This window comes from Aedes albopictus, chromosome 1 (genome assembly GCF_035046485.1).
Source record: "Aedes albopictus strain Foshan chromosome 1, AalbF5, whole genome shotgun sequence".
Taxonomy (NCBI): Eukaryota; Metazoa; Arthropoda; class Insecta; order Diptera; family Culicidae; genus Aedes; species Aedes albopictus.
In genome coordinates, this window is record NC_085136.1 from 222,879,443 (window position 1) to 222,893,947 (window position 14,505).

General features: G+C 44.1%; 1 protein-coding gene across 3 annotated transcripts in view; it reads left to right on the plus strand.

The window, feature by feature from the left end:
* LOC109430398 (protein Skeletor, isoforms B/C) overlaps window positions 1–14,505 on the plus strand; it is a 73,246-nt gene that overhangs the window by 28,377 nt on the left and 30,364 nt on the right. For all 3 annotated transcript variants that reach the window (XM_029867122.2, XM_029867125.2, XM_029867124.2), the window contains exons 4-5: window positions 24–371; window positions 10,067–10,326. In XM_029867122.2, coding sequence (XP_029722982.2) covers window positions 24–371; window positions 10,067–10,326 — 608 coding nt within the window. The remainder of the gene's footprint in view (window positions 1–23; window positions 372–10,066; window positions 10,327–14,505) is intronic.

Here is a 14,505-nt window from a genome sequence, read left to right on the forward strand (position 1 = left end):
ATCTCACCCTAATCCACCTTAAGCTGCGTACTTCTACGTGGGCAACACCCGGGCTCCCAGCAACAAGGGGGCTCACCGTCTGCGGGATGAACGGGGTCGTTCCGGCGTGCTGAGAAAGTACCGCAACGAAGACATCACGCTGTCGCTGCCGGAGGGCAAAACCCTGCGGGACATCCGGTGGTTCTCGATTTGGTGCGACGATTTCAGTGTCAACTTCGGGGATGTCGTCATTCGGAACGATTTGGACTTTCCGAGGCCAACCAAAATCGGACAGCTAGGTGGAGTGCACGACGTCAGCTCGGACAATATCGTGATCGTCGATGCGCAGACGCTGCTGATTCCGAACTTCAACTACGATGGAGAAGCGCCAGGTGCGGTATAATTTGATATGGGAATAAGAATTTGAAATTCATAGATATCGGCCTCAAAAACTCAATTTTGTTATTATCACTAATAAATTAGAGTCAGTCCATTTGGCAGTAGAAAAAACAGCCCCCACTCACATAACAATCCCATTTGTAAAAATTAGGAATTGAGAAAAAGACATTTGAAGTTTGAAAACTCGTTTCCATGTAAAACTTTGAAAAATCATCATAATTTGAGAGATATTTAGATCATCTAGGAACTTACACAGATTGCTTTACACCCGCCTTTCTCAAACTATGGGTTGCGACCCACCAATCCCACAAGAAATACACGCGTCGGTAAAGAAGTTTGAGAAGGGTTGCCTTACACCTCAATACATAACTGTGAAAAATATTACGTTGGCTACACAATTGATCAATTTTGTGTTACAGATTACACAAATCCATTATGGGACTTGTGCGGGTACTTTTAACATGGCACGCTCATGGATTTTTTTACACATTGATGAATCGGTTGTTCCAAAATCTTCTCGTAAAGGAAATTTTCTTGGGCATAGAGTACATAGCTTCGTATCTCTTAGTAAACCTTCGATATACTCACGCAAAATGGTCATTGGCAAGGAAGCTCTCGCTCTCGGTTGATAACTGTGGAAGTGCTCATAGAAGAACACTAAGCTGAGGAACAAGTTTGGTCCCATTTAAGACGTTATACCAAGAAAAGGAGAGAAGAGAGAGGAGCTTATGAAGAAAACTACTTTTGGCGCCTTCAAATCCATGTTCAGACTAGCATGATTTTCCTTAAGTTGGCACTTTATCAATTGTGGCCGTTTGTGCGAACTTTCCAAGAGCCAGCTTGGACCTTCCCACCAGAAAACAATCTCTGCAAGATTATTTGGTGTTATTCTCCGCAATATCAGATCTGCGGGATTCTGAACTCCTGAAATATGTTGCCACTCATCGCTCAGTCAAACGTTGATTTTTTTTTTGCTTTTTTTTTGGTGTTGCTGCTATCCAGCGTAAAACGCAATTAGTCTGTTAAGAAATAGGCTCTCTTTGGAATTCGGATGGCTTGGCTGACCCTTTCATATAGTGCTGTCGTAAGAAGCGCCCCACACATTTGCAACCTTGGAATAATTAGAATCTTCAAAAGTACAACCTTTGATTTTGACGCAAACAGTCGCACCAAACACTTATCGCCCAATCTTCAGGTTTCCAAAAAAAAAACAAAGGTGCTCTTGTACTGCCCTTGATATGATTACACATCTGTTGATCTTGATCTGGTTGAGAACTGGCAGTTGTTGGTGATAGATTCGCCATCGTTTTAGGTAGCGGTCGATGCCAGTCTAGTCGTGCTCCATCTTTGTCCTTTATTGTCAACAGAAGCTGCATGAATACCTTGAAGAACGTTATGGCAGCTCCAACGAGACCTATCGGATCAAACAGCGTGGCAATCACAGATAGAATTTTCCGTTTGGACAGCAGAGAGTGTCCATTCCCGGTATCCATGTTCAACCGAGAGTTTTCATCGACGCATCTGAATCCAGACAAATTTCCTTTGAGGTTGTTGGGATCGCTTAGTTTTTTTTCCAGAACTCCATCCAACACTTCCAATCGGTTGGATGCCCATTTGCGTAGCCTAAATCCTCCTGCCTTTATGAGATCTTGCAATTGCGTTCTCATGTTTACTGCTTCATCCTCTTCGTCTGTACTGGTTATCACATCACTCATGTATCATCCCGTTCTTACAAACCAGAATTTGGCGAAACTTTTTTTCAACGTCCACAACGAGCATCACCCGTTTCGTTCTACTTCGCTTTCTTCTACTCCATCCTGGGCGATTGCCAGCTATCGCCTTGACCTGTGGCCGGGTCAAATTTCCGTCAACTCAACTTCCTTTATTTCCTTGTTGAGGCTGCGCCACCATGAGCCATGACGGTCTGCCTCTGCTGCGATGTCCTGTTGGGTTCCAATCTAACGATTGCCTGTAGATTTCGTTCCTGCTCCTGCGTAGAGTGTGGCCGACCCACCACCGCTTTTGCTCCCGAATTCTTATCGTTATCGGTTTTCGATTACATCGATGATGGAGCTACACGTTGGAGATCTAATTGCGAGGCCACCATGCACGAGTTATTTACCGCAGGCATCTATTGATAAAGACCTGAAGCTGTTAAGTGTTCTCCAGTGGTACACACCAAAGTTTCACTGACGTACCGTAACTCAACAGATTTCATGTTCGAGTTGAAAATTCGAATATTGGTGCGTCGACTAATCTGATTGTTACTACATAAATTTCTTACACTCGCAAAAGCAGTCCTCGCCTTCTTGATCCGTGCACCTATGTTGATCTTGGTGCCGCCATCGGCCGCCATGTGGCTACCAAGATGTTGAAGGCTTTCAACATTCTCCAGTATTCCACCGTGAAGCTGGAAGGGTTGATCGTGTTGACATCCAACGATTTGGTCTTGTTGACGTTGATGATGAGACACCCAGCCAAAAGCTGATTCGTTGGGAGCCGGCAACAAAACCTGCTGCCAATCCCTGGAGAAATTGAAGTATGATTCAATTTCTAAGACCATGGCCACGTTCATGGCCACATTAAAGCCAATTCAATTCTATCTGATAAGTTCCATTTCAAGATGTTGATTGAGGACGTCGGTAGATTAACCGTAACCTTGGGTAATATGAAAAAGCTCAAGCGCCTTGAGAATTTCATCACTCGCGATCGAATGGTTGCTGATCTCACAGGTCACCGCTTGACCAATCCCATGGATCTTGGTGTCTACCTGACTGCGTGTTGTCTTCAATCGCTGAATTAATCTTTCCGTTACGAAGTTACACTCAGAGCCCGAACCATAAGAACTCGTGCTGGATAACGATATCCACTATATTCTTCGATGATCACGATGATCGTTGCCAGCAAAACCTGAGCATTATGGATCGACCCAAGAGCCGCCACTGTTCCACTAGCCGCCATATTCGAAACTTACGAAGTAGACTCGCCGGGATTGGCCGGCGCATTGAAACTCGCAGTTTCGCCAAATTCTGAAAATTTCGTCTCTTCAAAATAGATTTTGACGAAATTAAACGGAATTCCGCGGCATTTCTGATAAATTTCGAAACAAATAAATAGTGTTAACGTCTACACATCAACTATCGAAGATCTTGCTAACCTCAAATTACTGAAAAATATTTTAAAAAGACATCTCGAATAGCGAGGGACAAATCACTCCCAGGTTCTATAATAATGACAGAAAACATCTCGAATATACTGCCGTGTGCAGCATAGTTGTTCCATGTTCTATGGGAATCTCTATTAACATGGGACAATTATGCTGCACACGGCAGTATACTTCTTATCAAGGACCTACCATTAAGATCTTGCTCAATAGGTATGCTTTCAAAATTTGCCGTATGCGGGACCATACTTAATATTTTGGTTTAATTTTCTGATTGAACCAAATGCAAAAAAAAACCATAGCACACCAATAATGCGTTACATCATATAGCATAGTCGCAATAATGATGTAACGCATTATTGGTGTGCTGTTATTATGTAAGTCATTGGATCAATCTTATTTGGTTATTGGTGTAATTATTCAAACTTTCAATATACATAGGCCGCAAAAAATTTAAAAAATTTAAAAATGGCACAGTAGCAAAAGAAGCTAGGAGGTGAGAGTTTTTTTTATGGAAATGCAATTCGCTCCACCGCAAAAAGCAGTATCAATTCGCATAAAATTGATGTAGCTGCAAAATTCGCGGAACTTTTTTGAAAATTTCGTTTCGTTTCGAAAAGTACCGAGTGAATTCGGATTTTGAATCTATCTCACGAGTCATTTTTGAATTTCGTTTAGTTTCGTACCGCATCGTATCAGAAATATTATATTTCTTTTCGTTTCGTTTCGCCTTGCAAAAATCCCATACCCTTATGTTTGGGTTTAAAGCAGTTCCTACAGAGAGAGGGGTTCCTTAGGGCTGCTTCTCTCTCTGGTAACGGCATCTGCTGAAAACCACTGCACCGAAATAGTGGGTGGTTAGCACTGCAAGGGGCGCAACAGCCTCCAGGTGGTTGTACGGTGCTGAAACTAGATTAAATTTAAGATGCCTTGGTCCTCACAGTTTGCTGTGATTAGGAGCCTGTCCTAGAATTCACTGACTACGCCGAAAGTGATTCTAGCATGCGATTGCGACGTTGAAGGTATTCAGTCAATTCCTGCACTGTGTCTTGTTGCATCACAGAAGAGAATTCTCCCACCTCCTGCGCGTCGCAGGGTCCAATCGCACGGAAAGGATGTTGATCAGCAATAAATCCTTGTAGTCTCCGGGTTGTATAATTTGATCCAAAATCTGCACTATTTACTCAAAACCTTCCTCGAGTGTATGCATATCTGTTGAAGATTCCTTCGCTAAGCTGAAAAGCTTAAAAAGAGCTTGGACTTTCAGTTTCTTCAAGTGCTGTTGTCGTATCGCTGCTGGAGTACACACTCAATCGAGCTCGGCTAATTTCCATTCTTTTGCCGAGATTCGCACAGCTGAGCGCTCGGCAGTCGAAATTTAACTGAGATATTGCGGCGCTCATAATAAATCCACATTGGGCGGCGGCGATATGCCCGCGAGGAGATTCCCGCGATACAGACGCAATGTCAAAATCGAACAGATACTGTCACCCACCCAGCAGCATCGCAGCAGCCTTCAGGCCGTTCATATCAAAACAATAGCTAACACAATGGCAACTCAGGTGGCCAGAAATCGTAATCATATTTATCGCGACATTGATTCACTTATATACAATATGCATACGCATCACCTCGTCAGCTTTGTGTTTAATAATCGGGATGTTATTTAGTGATGCTGCTGGGGGATACGGCTTCATCGTTTTCATTTCCACATTGCGTCTCTATCGCGTGCATCTCCTCGCGGCCATATCGCCGCAGCCTCATGTGGATTTGATATAAGCGCCGCATGTAGAATTTCTGACCATCAGGTCGCTCATAGTGGTGCGGTCATATTTTTGCAACTTGATGGAAAAGAAGAAGACTAACGCGTTTTGCGGATTTATCTTGCAAGGCACAATATCAGCAAAAAATCTAGTTTATTTATAGCAGCACCCATGGGTACCGCTACCATCAAACATTAAACGTCAAGCGTTTAGCCGAGATTTCAGCAAATGAACTTTAACCGAGATCCGCACAGCCGATCTCGGCATTCTGTTTTAAGGGTGTAGATCCCTAGCAATTTCATAATTTACCTCAGTGATGGGAGAGAATCAATAAAACTCTTCGGTCCGTCCTGGAGACATCCCTTGAGGCAGTAGAATTTCTCTACATTGGGCAGATCTGTCTTGGAATAGATGAGAGAAGAGTATAGATCCCGGAAAGTGAACCATTCCTCAATGTTCCCACTGAAAGTTTGAAACTTGTTCTGGGGCAACCTTACATGATCAATGTTCCCAAATCGCTGGTTGCTACTTCAACTTAACCTTTTCCAACAGAAACGTCTTCGCTTCGTAGTATCGCTTAACTTCAGTCTCTCGACTACGTAAGGGTTGATGCATCATCGTGGTTATCGTGAGTTTTGATCACGATTAGATATTCCGAGAACCGTTCCCACAAATAGCGGACAGTCATTTGGCTGGCATTTGGCGGTTGCATCCGCTGGAAACTTCTTGACGAACTTCCAGATATCATTGAAGGAAGAAGAGTATGTTGTCCTTCTATTTTGTCTTCAGCAGCTTGAACGATGGTGATCCTCGACATGGTGATCCTCGCAACAGTCGATGTTAAACGTGTGAGAAAAATGGTGTAGCAGTCTGCGTAAGGTGAATATATAACGAAGCCACCCCTCGAATTTGCAAGAGCACAAATCTGAAGAACCAAACGATAGATTGTACTGAAAAGTTGATCGATTGGTCACCACCAGCGCGTGACCAATCGATCAACTTTTCAGCGTGGTGAGACATTTGGTTCTTCAGATTTGTGCTCTTGAAAATTCAAGGAGTGGCTTCGTTATATATTCCTAGCCTAGCTTCGTTTGGACATACACTGTGTTTATCTGATCTTAGAAGGCGTTAATGGATTCCTAACGCAATCTGTCGTATCCATAAACAAAGACCTGGTCAATCAGCGTCCGATCACAGATGGGATGCGATACGTTGCCAGCCAATTTGAGACCAACTTGCTGTCAAACGGAGACCAGTGACCGTTTGCTACGATCAGATCGTTTTGTTGTTGGTTTGGCCGTGATGCTAGTTTGTAGGTTTTGCATTTGATTCTGATATCCAAAATCCAAAAAAAAACCCTGATAAATCCACCTAGTGGTGATAGCGCCTTTCTCGTCGAATATGTACTCATGATGTCGACATAAGCCGAAGTGTTCCTGCATCCTGAGAATACTTTATTGAGAAAAGCAAGAATTTTATCAAAGCCATTATCGAATAGAAAAACTTAGTGATGACGCATATTCCGAAGTTATGTTCAACGTATAGGCAGAGCTTAAAAATATCAGAGCTCTCAGTTGACTGCTTGACCACCTTCACTGTCATTGGAGGCCAATCAATATGAAGACGATGATTACAAGCTGAGATATAACCTTTTTCACAATCACAGATCACTTTGGGGTCGTCGACAAAGTTTTGCTGTACACTTCAGGCTGTATTTTATTATCGCTGATTACAAGATCCATGTAAAATTGAACAAAAAAATGCAAGCAAGTGAAATTTCCCAAACTAAATCCCAATATAATTTCAACCACATTACAGAGCGCGGGGGCGCAACCAGTCACATCCGAATTTTGTGTAGTAACTTTAGACGCAAAAGGGGATTGAAAAAAAAATGTTCAGGGTTGTTGCGTTTAAATTTTAATTTTCCCATACAACGTTGACTGTAAGGATGAGTAGGAATCTGAAATGGTGTGATTTGATGAGTTCTGAGATCACTTTAGTTTTGTCATGATGAAGAGAACAATTACACATATCTATCGCTTGCTATGATTTTGCTCACTTTCGTAGTTCCGGCAAAGCACCCAAAGTTGGTTCTGTAATACTGCTTGTAGTCTCTAATGTGGTTTGAGCCTATTTTCTTGCTAACCGGAAATCAGGTTATCAAAAAAGCCGCGATTTGATGTGTGGCATGCAATAGTTTGGTTAACTTTTGTATATGGCCACTTCCGGCGGGACACCCGGAACCACAAACACTACCGGTAGTAACTTATGTAGTCTGTGCCTATTTTCTTACTAACCGTTCATCAAAAAATCGAAAAGGCCGTGATTTGATGCACCGAATGCATGAGTTTGGTTCAATTTTACATTTTACCACTTCCGGCGAGACATCTGGAACCAGGACAGTACCAATTGTCCCAAATATGGCATGAAACTAGTTTCCTCTAACTGTTCATCCGATTTCCTAGAAAGCCACGAATTGATGTGTCACATGCATTGGTTTGGATCATTTTTACATTTGATCAATTCCAGCAGGACACCCGGAACCGGTTCTGGAACACTACCGGTAGTCTCTAATGTGATCTGAGACTATTTTCTTGCTGATTGTTCTTCAGGTTATCGAAAAAGCCGGTATTTAATGAGCCGCACGCATGTGTTTGGTTTCCTTCCACATTCGTCCACTTCAGGCGGGACACCCGGAATCGGTTCTGGAACACTACTGGTTTTCCCTAATGTGGTCTAAAATTTTTTTTTGTTAACCGTTCATCAGATTACCTAAAAAACTGGGATTTTATGTGTCACTTGCATGGGTTTGGTTCTCTTTTACATTTGACCACTTCCGGCGGGACAACTGCAACCGATTCCGGAACACTACCGGTAGTTTGTAATGTAGTCTGGTTCTATTTTCTTACTAATCGTTCATCGGGTTTTCGAAAAAGCCGCTATTTGGTGTGTTGCATGCATTACTTTGGTTCACTTATGTATTTGGCCAATTCCGGCGCGACACTCGGAACCGGTTCCGGAACACTACCTGTAGTTTCTAATGTGGTGTGAGCCTATTTTATTGCAAACCGTTTATCAGGTTATCGAAAAAGCCGCGATTTGATGTGTCGCGTGCATAGGTTTGCTCCACTTTAATATTTGGCCACTTCCGGCGGGACACCCGGAACCGGTTCTGGAATACTGCCGATTCGGATATGGTCTGAGATTATTTTCCTGCATACCGTTAATCGGGTTATCGAAAAAGCCGCTATTTGATGTGTCACATGCATGGATTTGGTTCACTTTTTTATTTGGCCACTTCCGGTGGGACACCCGGAATCGGTTCTGGAACACTACCGGTTCAGATATGGTCTGAGAGTATTTTCCTGCATATCGTTCATCAGGTTATGGAAAATGCCGCGGTTTTATGTGTCGCATGCATAGGGTTGTAGCATTTTCATATCTGGCCCCTTCCTGGGGTACCGGTCCGGAACACCTAAATGGCCATAACTCCGGAACGGCTGGACCGATCCGAACCATTTTCAATAGGAAACAATGGGACCAGATTCCGCGTCGAATGAATCGTCGGTCATTAAAATCGGTTGAGGTTTACTGCAAAAAAGTGATGTGAGTTTTTTGTACACACACATACACACATACACACATACATACACACATACATACATACACACAGACATCACCTCAATTCATCGAGCTGAGTTTATTGGTATATGTGACTCGACCCTCCGGGCCTTCTATCAAAAAGTCATTTTTGAAGTGAACATATAGCCTTTCCAGTACACTTAGTGTACGAGAAAGGCAAAAATGGTTTACTGGAGCAATTTTCAATTTTACAGAGTTGGTGTCTCCGGCAAGATAGTGTATTACAGTAGTACCTATTCGAGATTCCACTGACTGACCTTATTACCGGTCCGACCTACCACGATGTACTAAGGATTCTTTCCGAAAATGATACATATACACACCGAAATCAAATTCACTTGACTTATGTTCTACAATAACTTACCTGCCATCCTCCGTTCTCTGGTGAGCAATATCAGGATCGCCATTATGTAGATCAACGGTCGGCTACGGAGATGTACTCTCACAGTAGCCTGGAGCCGACCATCGTCCAGTCGGCGCTCGTAGTCTCCACGATATTAGGTAGGCAGCATGGTTGCGGCGGAAGGCACTCTATTGTTCGTCCATCGTTAGCACCACGGTGCAACATATAAGTTCTGGCTAGACGTTTTGGTTTTGCAGTAATTGTATATTCAAAGGTGTGCACAGGATTGGGGAAGACCAAAAGATCATATGCCAATCGTTGCTATAGTTAAATACCAAAAACTGAAAATTTGCGAAAAACAAAACAGTCATTATGTTATCTATGAATTTCAAAATATTTAATGTTGTTCAAAAATGACGTAACGTGCATGGTATTACCTTCAATCCAAGTTGCATCTTCAATAACAAACTCAGGTGTCCCTATTTAAAGGGATGAAGTAACATTATCGATTCCTCTTCAATAAAAGTGACAAGACGCATGTTGGCAGTTTCATAACATGACTTATTCAAGTTTGCTTTTTATCATTTTTGTTTCAATAAAAGAGGACCGATAAAGGAAAAAACGATCATGTTGCACACGCCCTAAATAAAGAAAACATTTTCCTATATCCTGTATAATTTTGTTACCTCCTGATCCATGCACCGTTTCGTTATGAACGACATGATTGTCTTTCAAGGTCCATCTCAAGTTAATTCAGTGCCCAATTTTTCTCCATAGACGCAAAATTCTGGGTTGGCCGCGGAGCAAAACCTACATCGCAGGGCATTCGCATCCCGGACGAGAACGGCAAAGAAACTCCACTCCGACGATATGATAAAAAGACCATCGTCCTGACCCTGCCCGGTGATCTGACCGTGTTCGACATCGGACACTTTGGCGTGTGGTGCGAAGCCTTCACCGTTGACTTCGGACATGTCCGCATCCCGGACCAGATCAATGTGCCGCCGTCGCTGAAGATGCTGGGCATCAGCCCCCAGGTAAAGAATCCTAACAATAACAGCAGCAATCGGCGCCGTCAACCGGCCCAACAACAACAGCAACAATATCAGCAACAGAATAATCAAGAGCAGGGAATATTGGAGTACGTCGGATCGCTTTTCTACTGATTACGGTAGATGGCGATCAGATACGATGAGTTTAGCTCAGCTGTAATATTACTTCCCCGTGGTTGGTCGTTTCTGTGTAAAGGGGGCCAGTCTCCCAATCACCGGCCGACGACAGCTGAGATTGATAAATTGCCTCTGATGGGGCCAAGTTTCCTTAACGTTTGCTCTCTACGAAATAAATCTCTTATAGTGGTACCATTAATCAATTACATGGATTACGATAAAACATTAGCCGTAATTATTCTATTAGTATGTAGTTTATTAAGATGGAATACAAAGGTTAACACAACAGCTGTGTAGTTGTTGACGAAGAAGAAAAGGGAAATCGTTAACTGGCTAACCAACGCGAATCACAGCAAAACAATCTCAGCACATTCAAATGTAAATAGCTTGTAAACAATTCACATCTAAACTCATTTCAGTAACCGTCCTTACCCCCCAGTATTGCAGTGACTTAAGCTTTTGAAAGTGACAGTTTTATATCTCTTCTAAACAGCGAACACATAAAAGCACCAAGGAAAATCCGTGACAATGATAAATAAACAGTTCTTGTACGATTTTTTGTACCGAGAAATTGCTCGTTTTTATTGCTCTAATAGTTTATATATCCAACTCACCTCACCGTCGTCGTCGTCGTCTCACTTGTACACACCACAGCACGGCACCCTCACTTAACCAATTCAACCGCATAATTACACTGCTCATATTTCGCACTCGACTGCAAGCTACATATCTGCCTACCTACATACAGCAGTCGACAACAACGACGGAAGCATCAATCCATCCAAATAGCGCGCCACTCAGTAGCTTTTTCATATCATAAGGATCTGCAATTGCAAGCATTCGCACACACAGTGACTGATTTTTATTTTCGTACAGGACGGTGTATTGACAACCAACTAGTTAAAACTTTGTTCAATGATAGTAAAGGAATCTTTTACTGCAGCGCAGGGGTCCGTATACTCGCCTCATTTCAATCATATTCACTGCCTTGGTCCTCCATGTCTGTGCTCTCCACACCATTCAGATGCTCAAAGTACTGCTTCCATCTTTCGATTAGCTCACGCTCAGTTGTCAAGAGGCTACCTTCCATATCCCAGCATATTTCGGCTCGCGGCACGAATACGTTTCGGCATGTGTTGAGCTTCTGATAGAACTTCGGAATTTCTTGAGAATGGCACAGCAGTTCTTCCAGGTGGCGCTTTTTCTTCCAAAAGAGACGCGCCTGCAATTACTCCTTCTGTTTGTATCGATCCACGATCTGCCGGGTTCCATGCTGCAGCATTACCAAACGTGCGGCATTCTTCCACTCCAATATCGCTCCGGATTCCTCGTCGAACCAATCGTTTCGCCGACCTAGTTCCACGTTAACGCTCTCGGCTGCGTTAACTATATTCCAGCAATCCTTTAGAGGGGCCATTCTCGTCTGGCATCCACCATGTGGCAACATCCGATTGCTACAGTGGTTCTAGATCGTTTTGAGGCGGTTGCCGGTACTGTACATTGTTGATGATAGAAAGTTTTGGACGCAGTTTGATTATCACAACGTGGTAGTGGTCAGAGTCGATGTCTCGATAGGTCCTGACGTAGATAATGTCGGAGAAATGCCGCCCGTCAATCAGAACGTGATCGATTTGCTATTCCGTCTGCTGTGATGATCTCCAGGTGTAACGATAAGGGAGGCTGTGTTGGAAAAGGTGCTACGTATGACCATGTACTTGGATGCGGTGAAATCGATAAGTCTTAGGCCGTTTTCGTTTCTCAGCTGACAGGAACTGAACTTTCGGTCTCAACTTTTCCTCCTGGCGTACCTGATCGTTAGGGTCTCGTACGACGTTCTTGAAGTTTAGCAAGGGCAGCGATCAAACTCGTGTTTGTGCAGCGCACAGTATGTATTCTTGACATATTCTGTGTTTCCAGAGCGAAGGTAGGGTACGTTGGTAATGCTGAAGTTGAAAAATCGACCTTTCATCCTCGACTGTAGATTTCTTCGTCGATCGACTACCAACCAACCAATAAAGAAAATAAAGTTAAAAAAACCGACCACGTGCATCTGCGTATCACCCATTAGTCACCAAATCACTACGAAAGCTGTTCCCATTGCGTGTGTGTTGCCGCAGATATGATTACCTCTCACCAAACCCATGCAAAGGGGGGGGGGGGGGCTTTTTTTTCATTCTAAACCATAGGGGGATAAATCTGCTCATCAGACACCCTAACAGGAAGGTTAGGGTAATGTGGGGTTAAGGCCGTCTTCTACAACACTAGTAGAAGCCAGGACTACTCTCTCCTCGACCCACTAAAACACATTCCTATGGTCGCCAAACCCTACGTCTCTCCGGAACCACCAAGAAGGTATTGCTTCAGAGAGGGGCTAGTGCACATCGCACTCTCAAGGTTAGCTGCGTAGCTTAGCAGCAACGAACATCGATGACTCGCTCTGGAGAGTCCGTCACGGTAACATGCTGGCGCTAACATGCTGGCGCTTAGCCAGTTTCCCGAGTGGTCCTCGCCACTCCCTTTGTCCTCGGAAGGCGGGCAGGGTCAACCCCGCCCGCGCCCAACTGCTTTGCAGACCTGCTGAAGGCAAGGGTATCACTACCTTTCAGGCCCTATCAGCTGCACCAGAAGGTTGCTGACAGCAGGGTCTCCACCTGCCCCGACCCTTGCCGGGGACCCCATTCCAACCGCGGGCTTGGATCCAACCCAGTAGACCGACGCCACGACAGCACCGCTATCGGGACTTCCTCTCCGCGGCCACTTAATCGCTGTAAGGGTCGATCTCGACCGCAGGGCACCGGTATGACCTACGAAGCCGACACCGAACCCCTGGACCACCTCTTGTACTGCATCTGGACTAGCCATTCTCCGAGTCCACGCGCCACCTCCTTTGTAGCTCCCAGACGATATGAGTGATAGCCGTTGAAACGGCGTTCCAGCCAAACTTATCCCTACACATCCTCTGGATCAAGTTGTCCGGGTTTGTGTCCTTCCCGCATGTGGCAAGCATGCGGTCACGAATTGTGCGAAAACGTGGGCACACGAACAAAACGTGTTCCGTCGTTTCCTCTAAACCATTGCACAGTGAAGTTGATCATCAATATTAACTTCTTTACTCGATCAGCCTAGATAGCTGTGTAGTGTCGGTAGCGATTGTCTTAATTGGCTAAGAATAACACTACGGACCGCCTGTTCCGGTGGTAAGAATCCACCAACAGGTGACCCCTAATTCATGGTGTTATGCGGCTTTATGCTTACCGTGCCTAGGAATGAATGGCTAGGGGGGTCTAATAAAAACCTAACCGCTAACGGAGCCTGTGGAGTACCAGGGCGCCCTCCACAGTATGTAGCCCTTACTGCGCTAACCGGAGCAATGGTGCAGTGGACCTTGTGTTTCTCCGAGACAATCAGCTGCCCTTCTTTAGTCTCACTTGAGGCTAAATAAGGGCGGGATTAGTTTAAATTTTCACCTATATGGTTTCGCATTATGCGATTTACACAGAGTATTCTGTGTATCCTCGCCTTTGGCGTTTTCCAATCGATACCGATTTGGTTTTATTGTTGCTGTTCTTTGTTGTGCTGTTGTTGCGAAGAGTTTAATCTTATCTAGTTTGGGTAGTGGCTACGGTTAGGATAGCTCAGATCAATCTTCAGCATAAAAGAACAGCAACGATCAATCTTTGCAGACTTATGCAAAATGGTACAGCCCAAGTGGCCTTGGTACAAGAACCTTACTTTCGTAAGGGAAATTTCTATCTAGGAAACCTTGTGAACCCGGTGTTTGCCACTTTCAGTAAACATGAAATGGCAAACTCGCGTGTCATGCCTCGAGCCTGTGTGCTTGTCAACAACGCAATAGTTGCTACACTCATCTCTGAACTAACCACCAGAGATGTATGTGCTATCACAATTGATGTATCTGTTGGAAACCTCAACAGGAAATACGTCTATTGTTCTGTGTATTTACCGCATGATGAACCATCCCCTACGGATGCTTTCAAACAAGTCATCGCATACTGCACTTAAAAAGGCTTTCCGCTAATTGTTGGC